The sequence below is a fragment of the Convolutriloba macropyga genome, chromosome 3 (assembly GCF_964194025.1).
Source record: "Convolutriloba macropyga chromosome 3, txConMacr16.3, whole genome shotgun sequence".
NCBI lineage: Eukaryota > Metazoa > Xenacoelomorpha > Acoela > Convolutidae > Convolutriloba > Convolutriloba macropyga.
The window spans coordinates 46,158,674-46,175,763 of NC_134470.1; the positions used below are offsets into that span (position 1 = coordinate 46,158,674).

Below are 17,090 nucleotides of genomic sequence, written 5' to 3' on the forward strand. Positions count from 1 at the left end.
CATAATGATTTACTCTATAATGACACGTGCTCTAACTGGGGGGGGGGGGGGGTGTATAACGTACTAGGGGGCACAACAAATGGAAAAGATCCTTGTTTGTTTTGGAAAATTGAACCATGTGCTCAATATACGGTGCTTATTCGTTTGCAGTTTTTTGCTTCTAATTTTTGGGCTCAATGGAAATGCAAATGAAAAGCAGACTTGATAGATAAAATTGTGACCAAAATAATTTTTTCAACTAATAGTGTTATCGCTCTTTTTTGAAAGTGTTGTATGAAAAAATCGAATGCAGAAGGCAAATGGTGCTGATTACCAAAATTGTTTATTTCAGGTCATAATGCAAACTTCCTCTTATTTGGTCTCGCTATAAATAATAATGTAATGTTTTTGCTGCAATAATAACAATATTGAATTTAATTGTAAATTGTTACCTCTTCCCACCGGTAATGAATTATTATAGCCAGCAACACAAGTGAAGGAATTATTCTCTAGACATCTTCTCTGACCACCATTATTTATCAAGAAAAAGTTATTAATTCAGTCAGTCTTGTTCGTTAATTACTATATCTGATCTCCCGAAAGTTGCCACTTGTAGCTTGTAGGGGTTTATGATTGATGAGAATGTTGTTAAAATATATCATGTTAGTAAAAACGAGCGTTTGCGATCAAGCGAACTATTGTAATTGTAAGAAATCACTCATTTTTAAACGTGCTCAAATAGCGCTACTTTAATAAACGTTCTCTTAGCACCATCCATAGTTGTTCGCAACTTTGTAGTCCAACTTGGTAGTCTCCTCTGACCTTATATGTTCTTAGGTACCAATTATTTATAATTTTTGAAGACCTTCGATGCAATTGGATAGCATTACTATTTAACTATCTTGTCTAAATTCAAATTTTTTTAACTATGAGAAAAAAGTTTGGTTAAACATTTACATTTTAAGGATCACTTTATAAACATATGAAGTTTAGTCCTTAAACTACGAGTCGAAATATATTTTAAAACCTTTAACTTGTCCGTCTATTGGAAAACGCTTATGTGGCTTGATCATTTCGCCATTTAATTTCTCCTTAAATTTGTTTTGTTTTTTTTTCGGATTTTTTTGGCAGCTTTTATTCCACCTTCTTGAGAAATTTCTGATTGCTGATCGGTCACTTCAATTAGATTGAAACATATGTTTCGGATAAAAAAACTGGACAGTTCGGGAATTTTCATTCCTTATTTTCCAAAAATTTTCAACAATACTTTCCTGAATTTCGAACAATTTTTACTGCTTTCTCTAAATGATTAATCCAATAACAAATTTAATAAAATAATTTTTTTAATGAGAAGTTCTGCAGGCAATATCTCTCTTTATAGAAGATCCCTTGTTCTATCAAGTTTTTTAAAAGAGCAAACTTTAATGCCGCAAATAATTTGTCTATATATTCTCTTAAGTGATGACGGTGGAAAGACGGGAAAAATTACACACAAATCGAAATGTGACAAGGCGTGTGATTTAAAAGTACAACTCTTACTTTTAACCGAATTAGATGCCTAGCTAATTATATAAATATAATTGCAGTTGCCATTTTTAGCAAGGTTTTATTAGCTCTACATCAAATTGCAAGGTGTTTTACATCATTAAGCTCAGATAACAACTGATCTTTGCGTTTCCTGATTTTTCCTCTATAATGAAACTCCCCAATTTGCAACTGATCTTTTTGTGAACAAACAACTTTGGAGTCATCTCTATTGGATGTTTTAATATGCTGATTCATATAATCATCTTTTTTTAACAAAAATTTTTTGAAGGTTTTTGTTAGGTTTTTACCTGTTTGGAGTGGGATAAACTACATGTCTGCGAATTTTAAAATTTCTTCACTTTTAATTTTTTCTGAAATTTTTTTACAGCATAAGACTCAGGGACCCGAGGACTGCTCCTTGAGGCAGTCCATAGTTATTTATCGTCCAATCAATGTGATTCGGTTTTAATGCTTTGTTTTCTATTAGATAGAAATTATCCTAGCATAGTTATCGTTTCTATACAAATCCATACTTGGCATTTTTTTGGAGAAAAAATTGCGAGAAATTGAGCTAGATCTAAAAAGTACTAGTAAGATTTTAATTTTGTTCTAAAATTTGTATTGATTCCGTCAATAAAAGAACGTTTCATTCGACGGTTTGTTTGTCAGAATTTCGAATTGATTTGTATTGATTCTCATTTTTTCAACGTTTCCTTACATATGCTACAGTAAAACCTGTCAAATATTTTTACAAGAATAGGCGGGGTGAGGTTGGCCTGTAGTTCTCTGATTCAAGTTGATCAAAGATTTTGGTAAATTGGAGTTAAACTCTTTCAATGACATCTGGAAAAATGCTTTTCGAAGTAGTCGTTGATTGCAAATTGAAAATATGTTCCCATAGATCTGTTCCACACCTGAAAGACCATATGGCAAGGACTAAGGATTCCAGGACCCGATCCGATGCGCCTAACCTAGAAAAACATTAATTGAACAAGTTAGCAAATTGTTTTCAAAAAGATATTACTGTTCCGAGATCGGTAAATTTCTTTATACTTACCTCCTGTTTGAGTTTTGTTTTTTTCTGAATTGCCTTTTTCGAGTCAGGAATTCTCATACGTTTTTGGGATTTACTTTTTGCTTGCTTTTTCAAATGTCGATAAGTCCTTTTTTTAATCATTTTGTATACTGTGTTTTAAGCAGAAACGTCTGCTTTCTGCTTCCAAATATTAAAAAGCTAATATTTTTGATAATAAGTTTTGAGAACTCGTTAGATATTTACTTTGTGTTTGGATTTGTCATTGGTGTCATTCAGCGCGTTTTCGAAATCTGAATAGTTGAAACGTAGAAGTTGTATCCTTTTATGAATTATCTCGTCTTCAATATGGTGATTCATTTCTTTTCGTTTTCTTCACCTCTTGAAAAATTTGTATGTCTAAAAGAAATGTGCTATTCATGATCAATTTCCAATGATGAAATCAAAACTTTTGAAAAATGGTCATTGCTAAACATCTGTCCCAATTTTATTTAAAAAATCTGATTTGTTGATTAGAAATGAATCAATTATTTCCTTTTGTCAAAGTTGGTTGTTTACTATCTGTAATCCAGTTTTGGAAGCAAACTCCGTTAGAATCTGTTTTGTATTGATAAATTTTTTAAATCTCTGGTCTCCGAACATTATAACGTTATCTGTTACTGAATATTCTCCTGATGTTTAAGACGTCAATAGGACAATTTCTCACAGGTTTTTTAGAACAATAAGCGTTTAGGATACTAATTGAAATTGGTTTTGATTGTTTGGATATTTTGGAGATTGGCTCCTGGGTGAGGTTTGAGATCGCTACATATTAAATTAAGATACAATAAGAAATTGGTATATAAATTTTTGGGACCAAAACGCTGAACATGTTGTGTTGAATTCCTTCGAGGAGAATCTTCGACCAACTTTTCCGCAGAGATGACAATGTTGTAGTTTTTCAGTTTTAACTTTTCGGTAATAATGAGAAATGAGGTCGGTTTGGATGCGAAACGCAATATTGTTGGCATTTCTTTAAATATTTTTAAAAGATTTAAGATGAGAACAATTGCAGATTTTTCGGGCATCAATTTTTCTCATAAGCTGCCTTATGTTGAAAGTAGTCTAAACAAGTTCTTTTTTATCAATTGAATGTTTTAATGAGCACTTCTGCCTAAAAATACAAATGTACCGTGACTTTTTTTTGTGACAATTAACTTGCTTATAATAACTATGTTCATCAACACAACAGTTCAGCGGTTTAACGAAATCAAATATCAGCAGTCCATTTTATTTCTCGGCATAAAGTAGACCTTTCTGGCCTTTTTTGTTGTCCCCACTTTCGTCAGTTGTGAACAAAAACTCGTGATTAGTTTTTTACTGTGCCATTAGCTATCGTTTTGAGGATATTGATACACGAGGGACTCATAGATGTGTTTTTGTACTGCTTTTCCACCAGAACTACGTAAAAGGAAACAATTTAGGGCTATCATATGTGCCTTCTAGTGTCATGTCTACTTGATCAGTTTAGTCATTCAGAACTTCCTTTTGTTTCTTTGAAAAACCTAAATATTGGAAAAGGTATTAATGTCACCAATGAGGATTTGCGTAATATTGTATCGTGGCCCTGAAAAAGAGCAGTTAAAATCTATGTCATAAACTACCTGATTTTGGAAGTGGTCTGCAACAAAAACTTCTTTTTAATGAATGTTGTAATGGGCACTTTAGCTCAATAATACAAAGGTATCGTGACTTTTTTTGTGACAATTAACTTGACTATAATAACTATGTTCATCAACACAACAGTACAGCAGTTTAACGAAATCAAATACCAGCAATCCATTTTATTTCTCGGCTCATGAAGTAGACCTGTCTTGCCAATTTTTTGTCCACACTTTTGTCAGGTGAACAAAAACTCGCGAATAAATTTCTTACTGTGCTATTAGCCATCGTTTTGAGTATATTGATACACGAGAATATATGAAGTGCTTACATTGAAAAGTGCTTCGTACTTATTGTAGAAAAACAGCAAGAAAACATCCGCAATCAAGAAAGTGTTCTCATTTTTCCCCTGACAGGATATGATTTCTAGCTTTTAATTGAACGAAGTTCATAGCAATTATTGTAAACGTGTTGGTCTTTTTTAATGCAAATTTTTTGCTTGACCATTTTGCGGGTTTCTTCTTGAGCATTCTTTGATTTTTTTCAAGTTACTTTTTCACGCTTTCGTTCTTCAATTTTGAGTGATCTCTATTGCTCTCACTCCGAAGTTGTTGCTAATTTGTTGCTAATATAAAATCGGTTGCAGCATAGCAACAAGAAGTGCCTGATAGCCGAGTGGGCAGTGCACCAGGTTAGGCATCGGGAGGTCAATGGTTCGAATCCCGGCGCGGTCAATTTTTTTTCTATCAGCCTGTCGTTCGCGAGCAATTCTTCCGACATAATCGGTTTATGTTTATTTTTGCCCATATTCTTTATGTTAACTGACATTCAAAGTAACTTCCTGTTTACTGTTGTTGGCTTTTTGTTTTTCCCCTTCTACAAGTTTGGTTTAAATATAGTTAATACATTTGATTGTATGTGCTAGTGTTGCAATAGTTGACATTTTTTTCAAGCTTTAACTTGAACGAATTTGGTATTATTTCAACTCAAGGATAAAATTCTATTGACTGCCAGTTGGGGAAATTTTGGTCTCATTGATGATTTCTTGCTGCTTTTCCACCAATTCTAGCTTTGAATGTCTAATCCGTGCCTGACCGGTAGCTGTAATCGTTTAAGTTGTTAGAAGGGAAAGAGGGACTGTACTCCAATGTTGATGGCAATTACTCATGATATATTAGCCGTGCAATGTGGTGTGTGAGCGTTAATTCGGAACTTGTGTTTTATGACGATCACTTGTCTATTCATGTGTGTATTTGTGTGTGAATTGTGTCAACAAAACTTGTGTCGAAATATGTTCGAGGGCTGAAAGTTGCCTGAAGAAATGAGTGAAGTAATAGCAGCAGAATTCAATCAGAATTATGTCAAGTGTACATATGCGATTAAAGTCGTAAAAGAATTGTTATTCTAGCTGTTTCATTTGTTTTCCTTATCTCCCTAGCTCCCAGCGATTGTTTGAAGGAAGCCCAAATAAACAGCTACACGGACTCATTCACCGCCGCCGTTCTTTTCCACTATCTGTAGATCCTATCGGGGGGTGTACCATTGGGACGACTAATCTGATAGACGACGCTTATTAAGTTAACCGGATTAAATAGAACGAAATTATTGTTCTCTACAACATAAAACGGTTCAACTACTTTTTAAAAAATCGGGTCATAGATAATTTAACAATTTTTTTGCACAGATTCGACCATCTAACTAATGAAAGGAAAAAATCAATTATTCCTATAATTATTTCCTGTTTTTTTTTCGGCTATTTTGTATGTCGGTTTTTAAGTGATCGTCGTTTGTATGTACACCCTCCTTCTCCCCTGTGTGCCCCTACTTTAACAGGGCTGAGTATTGTTTAGTTGTTTCAATCCCATTTAATACTGGAACTAAATCTTCTCTTCTTATTCAATCAAGTGAATAAACATGTCAAACTTTTCTCTTTTAATTGGTCCAAATTTTCTGCTCAATCTCATTTCGTCATTCCTACTAAGCCTCTCTGTCGTGAAAAGTTCATTTGCTAATGTGGTATTATCCCCGTATCATATTCTGTAGATTTTTTTTAAAAAATCTCTGTTTCAAAAATGTTTGCGAAGCGTGTTTTTGATCGAAATTGTTGATAATCAGAAGACATTTTGCATCGATTTGCTTGCTTCAATTAGCCAAGTAATCTGTCATGTTTAATTAATGCTTAATAATTTCAGGGACTGAAATAAATCTCAATAAATTGAAAGCTGAAGATGATTGAACTGGAGTCCCGAATTAGTCCAAAAATAGGTGACTAAAAAAATACTTTTTGTGCAAAGGAATAGTGCCCTTCGTACACACTGTTTACTCAGCGAATAGCGATACTTTTTTTAAGTTAGGTTTTCTCTTCTTTTGCTTGTCTCAACATCATCTGCTTTAATCTGCAAGTAGCGCTTTTGCTTGCTTTTTAAAGGGCTGCATTTGAAGTTTAGAATGGTAGGCTCAACGAATATTTTGATTTGTATTTTTATTTTTTGAAGTATTCATCATTTCCAGAAAAATGGGTTATTTTAAATTGTTACAACCTATTTTTGTAGCTGAGTTACTTAAGAACTAAAGTGAGTGGTACACTTCAAATAGCAGAGCACATAGGGAGCTTTTCCGGAAATGTGGTTTTGTTCAAATATAGAATAAGTAAGTTAGATTTTTTTAACACTACGATTTTTTACATTAAGTAAAAAAAATGGCAAGTAAAGGTAAAGTAAAGTAATCAACGCTATTGTGTAATGTGGAATACATATGTGCAACCGTTTCGGAAGGTATCACAACCGTGTTACCATTTTTGGTTTCATTTCTGAACCAATTGAGTTTTTTATTTTGAACCCGTGTTTACTTTTCTGTCGTAATAAATCGCTTTTTGATTAAACCAGTTTGAAGTGTACATTGAATGACAATCGACGCAGACTGAAAATTCGGTTTTAAAAAATAATTTTTGGTTTCTGGTTAGACAGCTAAAGAGACAAAATTCAGATTAAATTATTAAATTAGCTTGTCTGAATACAGATTAGCAAAGAATTTAAATGTTATTTTCAATTCTGCGCGACTGAATATGTTGATTTGGTGAAAGTTTAGCTACTATCCAATAAAAATCAATAAATGCTAGCACAGCGACGCGTATGCTCCCAATTTGCAAATATATAACAGCAGAGTTTGGCTGCTAGGAATAAACAGACCTTAAAAGCGAATAGTAGTATTTGTGTAGCAAAGCAAGCAAGCTGAGCGGCCGGCTCCCACAAGGAATTGGGGTATTAAATCCTATTACTCAAATAGACCTTTCAATGTCGCTTTTCCCACTTTTATTTTTCCACTTTCCCCCTCTCCTCTCTCTCTCTCTCTCTCTCTCTCTCTCTCTCTCTCTCTTCGCCCGTTCCCTGTATCACAATTTATACGTATGTAGTAGTAATAGTAGTGGTATTATTAGTGGCCCAGTTGTGAGGAAGGTAGTGAAATGGAAAAGTAAGCCAAGTGGGAAAATAAATGAACTGAGGCAACCTTGCTTTTGTGATGCCTTCCCTGTGAGAGTGGAAGAGAGAATCACGGGGCTACTGACCGATATAGTCACCAGCCTAAACATGTCACTCTAGATTGGGGTAGAAATCTTTAATTTTGTTGTTTTTTAAGTTCTCTTCAGATCTGGTTATTTTCTTAATCTGAAAACTTGAGAACTTAAATCACAATTGGATAATTAAACCATTGTAAGACTTAACAGAACAGAATTTAACTTGAATCTTTATTTTTTGTCGCACTCAATGTTTTTTGTAAACTTCGTAAACTAAAGTGAAAATATGCAATTTATTTCTATTGCGATAAATTAGTCCTTTAGTCATTATTAGAACACTCATCATTAGCCCTGTTGTTGTTCGCAGCCCAGTGTACGGCAATAAGTTAGTTTTTAATGTTTTTGCTTTGGGCATTTTACAATACTGAAGCAAGCAGTCAATTAATTTGCCTCAGTAATGAGCATCTCGGTTCATTATTGAAATGTATTCGCGTAAAATTTAGTCAGCAATGCGTTAATATTAATTCTGAAAAAAAACAGTGTTAGAGAAAAAATAGGGCACAAAAATTAGTGAAAAGAATTGAAATAATCTACATTGATTTCAAGGCTTTCAATTTTGTTGAGTCAACATGAGTAGTTTACGATGTTGTCAAAATTTCAATGAGCTGATTTCCCTTTTTTGCTGAAATAAAATGGCACGATAAGTCAATCTAAAGTAACTTTGAACGCAGTGTTTAGGTTAATTATTTGTAGTATATGTTTTCATTTTGAGCATTTTATTGGAATTCTTTGTTGGTTAGCATGATAAAAAGGTTCCATTGGTGGTCTACATTGAATAGTTGGCGGTTAAGCAGGAAAGAATTATTTTACAATCAGTTCGAGTAGTTTTTAATCACTCGTTATATGCCATTTCAATCCCCGTTTTCAATTTTTTCCGATTTCTTCAACTGAACAGTTTTGAAAACTGGTTTCTTCCTGTCTTTTAACATGAATTTCTTCAAAAGGGCGCTTTCAGACAGAAGAAAAGGAGATAGATTGTTAAGAAAATACGAAGTTTTCATTCAAAATTGTTTACCTTGCACTGAAGAAACTCGATGATTTTTTTAAACTAAAGAATCAGCGCGTTTACCTTAAATTTCATATTTTAAAACTATTAGTTTTTCAAATTAAAAAAAATAACAAGAGCAGGAGACTTATCACTCATTCAACTTGACTCGAAGACTTTTTGAATTATGGTTTTTGTAACAAGAAAGGATAAAAATGACGATTGTTTGATGAAGCGATAGACTTTGACGAATTGTTTTAATGAATGAAAATGTTATTCCCACACGGTGGTTGATGTTCGATGTTGGAAGCCATTCTACTGGCTCTTGATTTTTTGTTCTCAGCTCTTGCAACATCAAAAGTGTCGTTAAAATCGGCGTATGCAACTATTTCAGCCTTGAAAAATACAATGGTCAATTTAACGAAAGCCCCTCCCCTAAAAGGGGTGATCGGTCAACTCGGAGGGGACAACTCAACTCCAATATACATTTATAAATCGTGACAGCATTCAAAAATTAGAGCATCGAAAACAAGATAGACGACCATCAGAATTACGAACACAATAAATATGAGAATCAGAATTCATTATAAAATGGGGTGATTTTGGATGAATATTTTAAATAAACTTATAGAGACTTATCTAGGACAGCAGCCGCCTTTCTATTACGATGATTCTTGTTGAGGCTTCTACTGTAGGGAGCCAGAGTATGGAGCTACGCAAGATCGCGAAACATATTTTTTCGCAATGTAAGTGATCAAATCGCGTCCGAATACGAATCCTCTTCCTTATCGTTAATCGTGGTAGCCAATCTCTGTATGACTTTTGATGCGGGCGGACCCGCTCCTCCTGCACTGGAGAAGATTAACGGACAGAAGGTAGCTTTGTCGACTTCTATTGTCCTTCGCTCGTATTTCAGCTTCTTGAAGATGCTTGTAAATGTATGCGTATGGTATGAAATTCTTAGCATACGGATTAAACAGTTTCATATCAAAGAGCGTTCTGCTGCAACGTGATTCGGAGAAGCCATTAGCGTTGCTATCGTCACAAGTAGCGGTACTTCTTTTTGCGAAGATTTCACCTTGCAAAGTGCAGACAGGGCTCTATTTCGGCATCGTTGCAAACCTCATTGAGCAGATTGGCAAGAGTCACGGATTTCATTGTCTGATATGCGCATAGCCATATTCATTTTCATATTCATTTGCCCTGTCTTCATGTATAACAATGTTTAAACTGTTTTCTTTAACCGGAAGAGAAAAGCTTCCGATTTTTATCATTGAAAGAAGAGTGGTTCACCTATGAAAGGATAAAATTTTTCTTGAGTACGCTTTCGTTTTCATGCAGCACTGTCAGAATTTCATGTAGCTCGTGCACTGAAAGTCAGCATATATTGCAGACGATTTGTAAATGATTTGTACACAATCTGAGGGTACAGCCTACTTTGTTTGGCGGTTCTACTATGCACGCTAGAATAGGTCATTAATTTTTCTTTCATGAAGTAATTGCATTTGTTATCGGAATCAATAACTGAACCCAGAACACGATGACCTTCGATAATATCAACATCAAATCCCAAAAAATGTTTGCTGGCCATTTGAACAAATTCCGGTTTTGTATTGATGCCATTTGACTACATCGTAGCCAAATGCATTATTGCCTTGTTCAACGAGCTTCTCCAGTACGATTCTTAGTGATTCATGGCTACCAGCCACGTTACCTTCATCTGCCTACCATTTATGAATCAAATGTTGGTCTTCAAGCATGTCGGTGAGCGGAAGTATAGGCACGCTGTATATTGCCATAGCAATTAGATCACCTTGTTTCTTTTTGGAAAATGGTATTTTTGTTTACGAGGACACGTTATCATTTGGTATCTGAAGAGCGTAAACTGGTTCGAGATTTTTATGACTTCTCTCATATGAAACTGATTTTTTGCAAATGGACTTATGATATATAATTAGGTGGTAGATAATAGATATTAAGAAGTTAACTTTGTTGTGGTAGCTCGTCAGCAGTCATTTGAGCTTGTGCCGTTATCTTCGTCGTCTTTGGTTACGACTATTTTTTTTGGTTACAGTTTTTTTTTGGTTTGGTATTAAATTGGGCTTTTTTGCGTTTGCTATTTGTCCCATTTTGTTTTTTAAGTTTTTTTAAAGTAATTGCTGTGCTCCACGACCGCCCACTTTAAATCTTGCGAGTTCTTTTTGCCAGTTTTGCAAAAAATGCAACCGATTTGTTGACAGCATGCTTGTTTTCGCTTAAAATTGGATCTGTATTATATAGGTGATTTTTTGAGCAGATTTCATCAATTATTTGGAACGATTTTTTTTAAAGCCCCGCAGTGATATCAAGGCCAGTTTTCGTTTCACAGTTGCTTTTGCAACGAAAAAATATTGTTTTGTCTTTGGATTCTGTCCCTTTTATAACATGTTTTGCAATTTTCTTCGTGACAATTACAGACGAGTCTGTTTTTAGTGAGTTTTAATTAATTTAAGATACCATTTTTGTTAAAATGAGGCCAAAAAAAATGTGTTCTCTAAAGGAAGCTCATGTTTTTTGGATCCCAAAAATGATTTTTTTTAACTTTTAGTGGAAGCTTGAGCTTTGCCAGCATTTGTTGTTATTTTTGTAGTCTTATGCTTGAGTCTAAATATTCAAAGGACTCATTTGCTATCTAAGGAGCCATTAAAGAAGTTATTGAATGCTTTCAGTTGATACCCAATGTTTTTTGCTACCCAAATGGTCATTCGTAATTATCCACAATTCATTATTTCTTGAGATATTGACTTTTTTGTCTTTAGCTATTCCGGTAAAATTTGGAACAATTAGTTCAGAGATTTTGGAACAATTAGAATAATTTTTCACTGGACGAGCAGCGATAGCAAGATTATTGTCAGTCTAATTGTGGAATTTCACAATTAAAAATTTGAAATGTTATTTTAAAAGTTTTTTGCCTTTTTTGTTTTTCTTAATTACAGACCAGAATCTTTTCAAATCACGGCTCAATATTGATGAATCAAATCTACGACGAAGTGAAAGTAGCTGAAAATACATTAAAATTTCAGCAAAAAAGCCATGATTTGTTTGGATTCAAAACTGTTTGTGAAAAATTATTTGTAAAGTTTTGAGTTGTGACTGTATTCGTCTAAATGTGAATTTAAGCTTTTGTTTCGATTTTTAAACTTTTTCAATTTTGTTGTTCTTTTTGTTGTCTTGACCAATTATCACGTTACTGAAAAGTCACTTATCACTTTATTAAAAATGAATCGAAGCGCAACTGGTTCTATTTAATGTTTTTAGTGAATAGATCATGATTTTCAATCATTCGACAACGTTTTCTCGTAATTATTGTTCTGATTTTTGCCTCTATTTGTTTTTTTTGTATTCCTAATACATTCTGGATAATGAACTGTCTCTATGGTGTCCTATCGAGGTATAAATGAGCTCATTTAGTGATATCAGTGCATTGCTTATGGGTTTCATGTCTCTGAAATAAATTGTTTTCAAATAGTAGAAACGTATTTTTCAACTTTGACTTATTTGTTTGTTGTCAGCATTTTAATTATTCTCACTAAAGCCAGGTCCTGCTGGTGAATTGCAAGTCAATTTCTTTAAAATGAGTTTTATCTGATGCTATTTTGACTTTGTTATCAAGCTCTTTTAAAATAGATGGACATTGAGTTTTGGTCGTAACTGAGCTTGTTGTTGTTATTCATTTTTGTTGTCTGTCTTGTCTCCTAGAGTCATTAATAGGCTTTCCTCAATAGGCCCTCTAATGAGGCATTATTTATTTTTTTTAATGGTCTGAGTTTAAAGCGGTTTTTTTTAATGGATAAACCAATTTTTTTTGAACAATTTATCTCTTCATTTGGTAGACAATTAAGTCAAAAATGTGACTGATCAGGATCGGAACCTTGTGAGCAAACGCAGATTACTGAGCCTCCTTGTTAAAATCTGGTTTTGTAATCTGATCAATGAAAAGTTATGGTATTTAAGGGCTTGTATTTGAGGATTTCCTGTATCATAGGCCAAACAGTGTTACGCCACTGTTCCAGGTGTTTCTAGTATTAATCGGTCGCTAACGATTTACCACATCGATAAATTATGCAACTGTTGTTACCCCAACGAGATTTGGTTTGAAAACACTATCACACAATTCTTATCGCTCTCTCGAATTTGTTCAACAACGCTGCCTGGCCTCCGAGTTTGGCAATGAAGTTTCCGAAAACGATAAAAACCTTCAGTTAATTTTCATTACTCTTCACCTGCTTTTAGGTGTCCGTTGTAAACCTATTAATTTTTAGGATATATGTTTGGCTCGCTATTGTAATCATTTTATTGGCTGATGCCTCACAGGTGCGATTTTCTATCTAATTGCTTTATGAAGTGTGAAATTAGATCTATTGGGACTGTAAACAAATAGCGCATTCGTTCTATTTACGAGTAAACTTTGTCATTTGTCTCGCAAACACACATTACTTTAGTTTCTCTCACATTTTGAAAGATAATGCCAAATGTGTTTCGAGACCACTGGCCCGGATTTATGCCATGCCTAGACAAAATAATGCCATGTTGTCATTTCGAATAGCGCCTGTTAAATTTTGTTGAAGTTAGTGCCAATTATAGGGAGTAAATCACGGCCTGTATGTAGGAACTCAGAATTTGAAAGTGTAATTGTCTTCTTTGACCGTGATATCAAAGTGAAAGCGATTCACATGCGGGGCAAAAGAATAAGTATTGTAAAATTAAGACTGTTAAATATAAAATGAGTATTTTGGTTGAAGGCTGATCTAGAGAACCTATTTGAGTAAAATCAGCGAGGTATTTAAAATATGTACTTAAATTCATATTTTCAAGCACTGATTTCTCAAAACAGCGCGTTATTTTATTCGATTTACAAAGGTTGTTTTTTAAAAATAAATATGCGCAGTTGTAGAAAAATGAAGGTGAATAGCAAACAGGACTGTGTGACAATATTAACAGATTAAATGCGGTCCAGTTTGAAATGAAGGCTCAAATGCCAACCGGTTTATGGACAATCTGATTGTATTTACTCCTTATGGTGTTAATACCCTCTCTTATTCCCCTGCTGCGAAATTGCAATATCTGGCTGCCAGAATAATTAATTTCTACTCTGAAACTCTGTCTTTCGAAATCCAATAGAACTCGACAGTAGTATAAGGTTAATTTTGAGAATATCTCAAACAAAGTTTGCTGTACAATTTTTGATAACTTTTCAAGGGGTGTGCTCAAACAATGGTTCTGTCCTTATTGCTAAAAGTTGTTTTGAATTCAACTTTGTGGAAACGGTTCTTGGCATCCAAATTCGCATATTTTGGGAAGTAAACTATGCAATATTTTCAATTTTTATAAACAAACATCTCTTGTTTATGCTGTTGTTGTTAAATTTAATTTTTCGATCAACTATTCGTTCTATGTGGGAAGTGAAATGTTGGGCTGTTTGTAGCAATATTAAGTTGATCAGTTAATAACTGGTGCCTTATTTCAAACCTAGTGGCAGCCTGTAGGATTGGGAAGAATACTCCTGGGGAATTTACGGGCACAGAAGTGCTAACTGTTAGTTAAATAAATGTGCACGTTTCAAACCACCTTCTAATAACAGCCACAAATCTTTTCATGCTTTATTGTGAAATGTCCCCAACTCAATCTGCGCTTCTCAATGGCTTTAGCACCCAGATAAGTAAAAGTTTAGAACGCCAAGAAAGAGTGAAGTTCGACGAATAAGCTCATTTCAGTACAATTATCACTACGCCGGAAATTGCTTCAGTTCAGATATAAAAGGCCGTTTTATTTCTTGCCAGTTTAGCTCAAAAATAGTGAAGGTTATTTATAAGGTAACTATTGGTTGACTTCAATGCGAACTGAACCTGGGTGATACGATACCTAAATCTAGAACAGGGAATATTTTTCTATTTTCCCGTTACGGCATAATTGTGAAAAATTTGGTTGTTTTCCGTGCCGACATTATGGTTACAGTTGATCTGAATAGCTGATTCTAATTATGAGCAAATTTTGTCTGCGTGTAGCAAAAACTGAACATCTTTATTTGTTCTAACTGTTTGAAATAAAAACTGTTTTATGTAGTTGCTCATTTCGGCCTAGTTGCTGTTGTGCTTAGTGGATATGGTTGTAAATGGAATTGGTTTGAAAGATTTCAGCCTGAATGCAATTTGGGAGTGAGCGCCTTTGTCCTAATTGGTAGTGACTAGCGGCTATAGTGTCTTTAGCGGGGACTTGGAAACCCACTTTTAACTCCCTTTCTTCTTAATAGCATTGGCTTGTTTTGGGAATCTGTGCCAAATTAAAATCGGTCAATAAATATTGGGAAGAATTCCCTAATAGCTCCAAGTGTCAATTCAATGTATCTGTTTACTTTAAAGTTGTAGCTATTCCTGCACTTGAGAGCTATGAGGGCCCATAAAACAAGACCACTTCCAGAGGTTGGGTTAAGTACGCAAAAACTTGTTCCCCATTTGAGGTCGCAACCTGGTTGCAGAAAAAATTATTGCTCTGCTCAGATCGAAACCAGTAAATCGTTATTAAATGTTTCAAGCCTAACACCATTTTGAGCGTCACTATAGAAACTCAAAAACTGAAGCTAGCAAACGATACAAAACGTACTCCCACAAAGCTGCCTTTAACAAAAAAAGTTTTGTTTTTTTTTCAGTTTACGGTTTCGATGCGATAGCGCTCAAAATTTTGAAAAGCTCAAATATAATGATTGAAGTTGAAAAATCTAACTCGGCCTTCATAAAACCGATGCTAAGATGTGAGGCATCACTCACTATTAAAAACCTAATTTTCCATTCGACTATTTTGATAGCTATCAAAGATACTACTTCTGAATTAAGGTGGTGCAATGGGAGTTGTAAATGTCAAAGCATTTTTCGCCAAAAGGTTAAACTTGGTTTTAGAAAAGATTCTGAAAATTGTGTACCATAAAGACGTCAAATTTTCTTTGGTTTCAGGAAGTGAACGCTCAACACATTGCAGAATCAGCCGCCGATTCATTGATGACTCCCTCAGTTCCGACCTCAAACAACTCCTCCTCTCAAATCCAAATGCAACCTCCCGTCTCACAACAACAAACATCACAACAACAAATGCAGCAGACATCACATGTTCCCACCCCTTCCGTCCCGACCACCCCCATCGCTTCACACCACGTACATAACCACATTCACAATTATGTTGGGTTTCCACCTCCTCAAATGATGCAGCACCAGCAACAAACACAAATGGTGAACAACCCAGGACAAAACCCAAACCAAGGTGCGGTTGCCCAAAATGGCAACCAAGGTTCTTCGCAGAAACTCCCTCTGAAACAATCGATGCCCAATAGCAATACTAGCATGAGTCAGCACCCCCCACACTTGCACGCTCAGAGTTCCAGTATCAATTCCATGCCTCCAATCGGAGGTCAACAAACTTCAGTGGCAGGAATCAACCCAGCAATTCACAATCATTCCGTGGTTGGAACCAACTCGGCTTCCACTATTTTACCTGGCCAGCCTGGTCCAAGTCAACCATCACCCTCACAAAATCAGTTTGCGTCTTTAATGCAAGGGCGCCCCTTAGCACCGATTTCACCATACAACCCTAGAGGAAACAGTCAATAATTTGAAGCAATTTCACCAAGTTACGAAGGCGGTGATTCAAAAATTGCGTGATCTCAAATGCAATTTATTGTTCGCTGTTAATGATTGCTTATTGTGCTAATTGTGAGATTGCTGTGCCTTGCTACTTGACTGCTGAAAAGATATTGTCAGCTCTCATTTGTCGACTCAACAAACTGTGACACTGTGAACAAATTTCGGAATGGCCTGAAAAGTTCGACAGATTAATGTTCCACACAAAAACTTTAAAAAAGTTTAAACGACAACTTCAGTTTGTAAATTACTGAACGTCTCTAGAAAATCGTTTGTAGTAGACCAATTAAAAACTAAACAAGAAGTCATTAATTTTATTCTTGTTCTATTATTTTATGCCAATAGCAATTTGAGTTGTATCGTTTCATTATAGAAAATTTGATTTTATCACGAAAGCATTTTCCGATCGAGAAATTTTAATTGACCACAAGAGTTTCTGTTAAAGTGTAAAGTCTATAAAGTCTGTCATAAATATCATATTCGACAATGTGTTTGTCCTAAATGCGATTAAAGTTAAAATTAAATGAAAAGGTGTTAGTTTACTGAAGTCAGAAAATCATTCAGCCCTTTAACTAGCATGAACAAAAGCAAAGTGGCGATATTTCAACTCTTTATGAGATCTAATTTTCTTGGCGAGAAGTCCAGAATGGCGTCGGTTATTGAAACAAGGAGAACTGACCCTGA

The 17,090-nt window shown here is 34.8% G+C and overlaps 1 protein-coding gene across 1 annotated transcript in view; it reads left to right on the forward strand.

Moving 5' to 3' along the window:
* LOC142336237 (uncharacterized) overlaps positions 1-16,801 on the forward strand; it is a 59,178-nt gene extending 42,377 nt beyond the window's left edge. The window contains exon 4 of the mRNA XM_075384916.1: positions 15,726-16,801. Coding sequence (XP_075241031.1) covers positions 15,726-16,376 — 651 coding nt within the window. The 3' untranslated portion in view covers positions 16,377-16,801. The remainder of the gene's footprint in view (positions 1-15,725) is intronic.
* Positions 16,802-17,090: the final 289 nt, after the last annotated feature.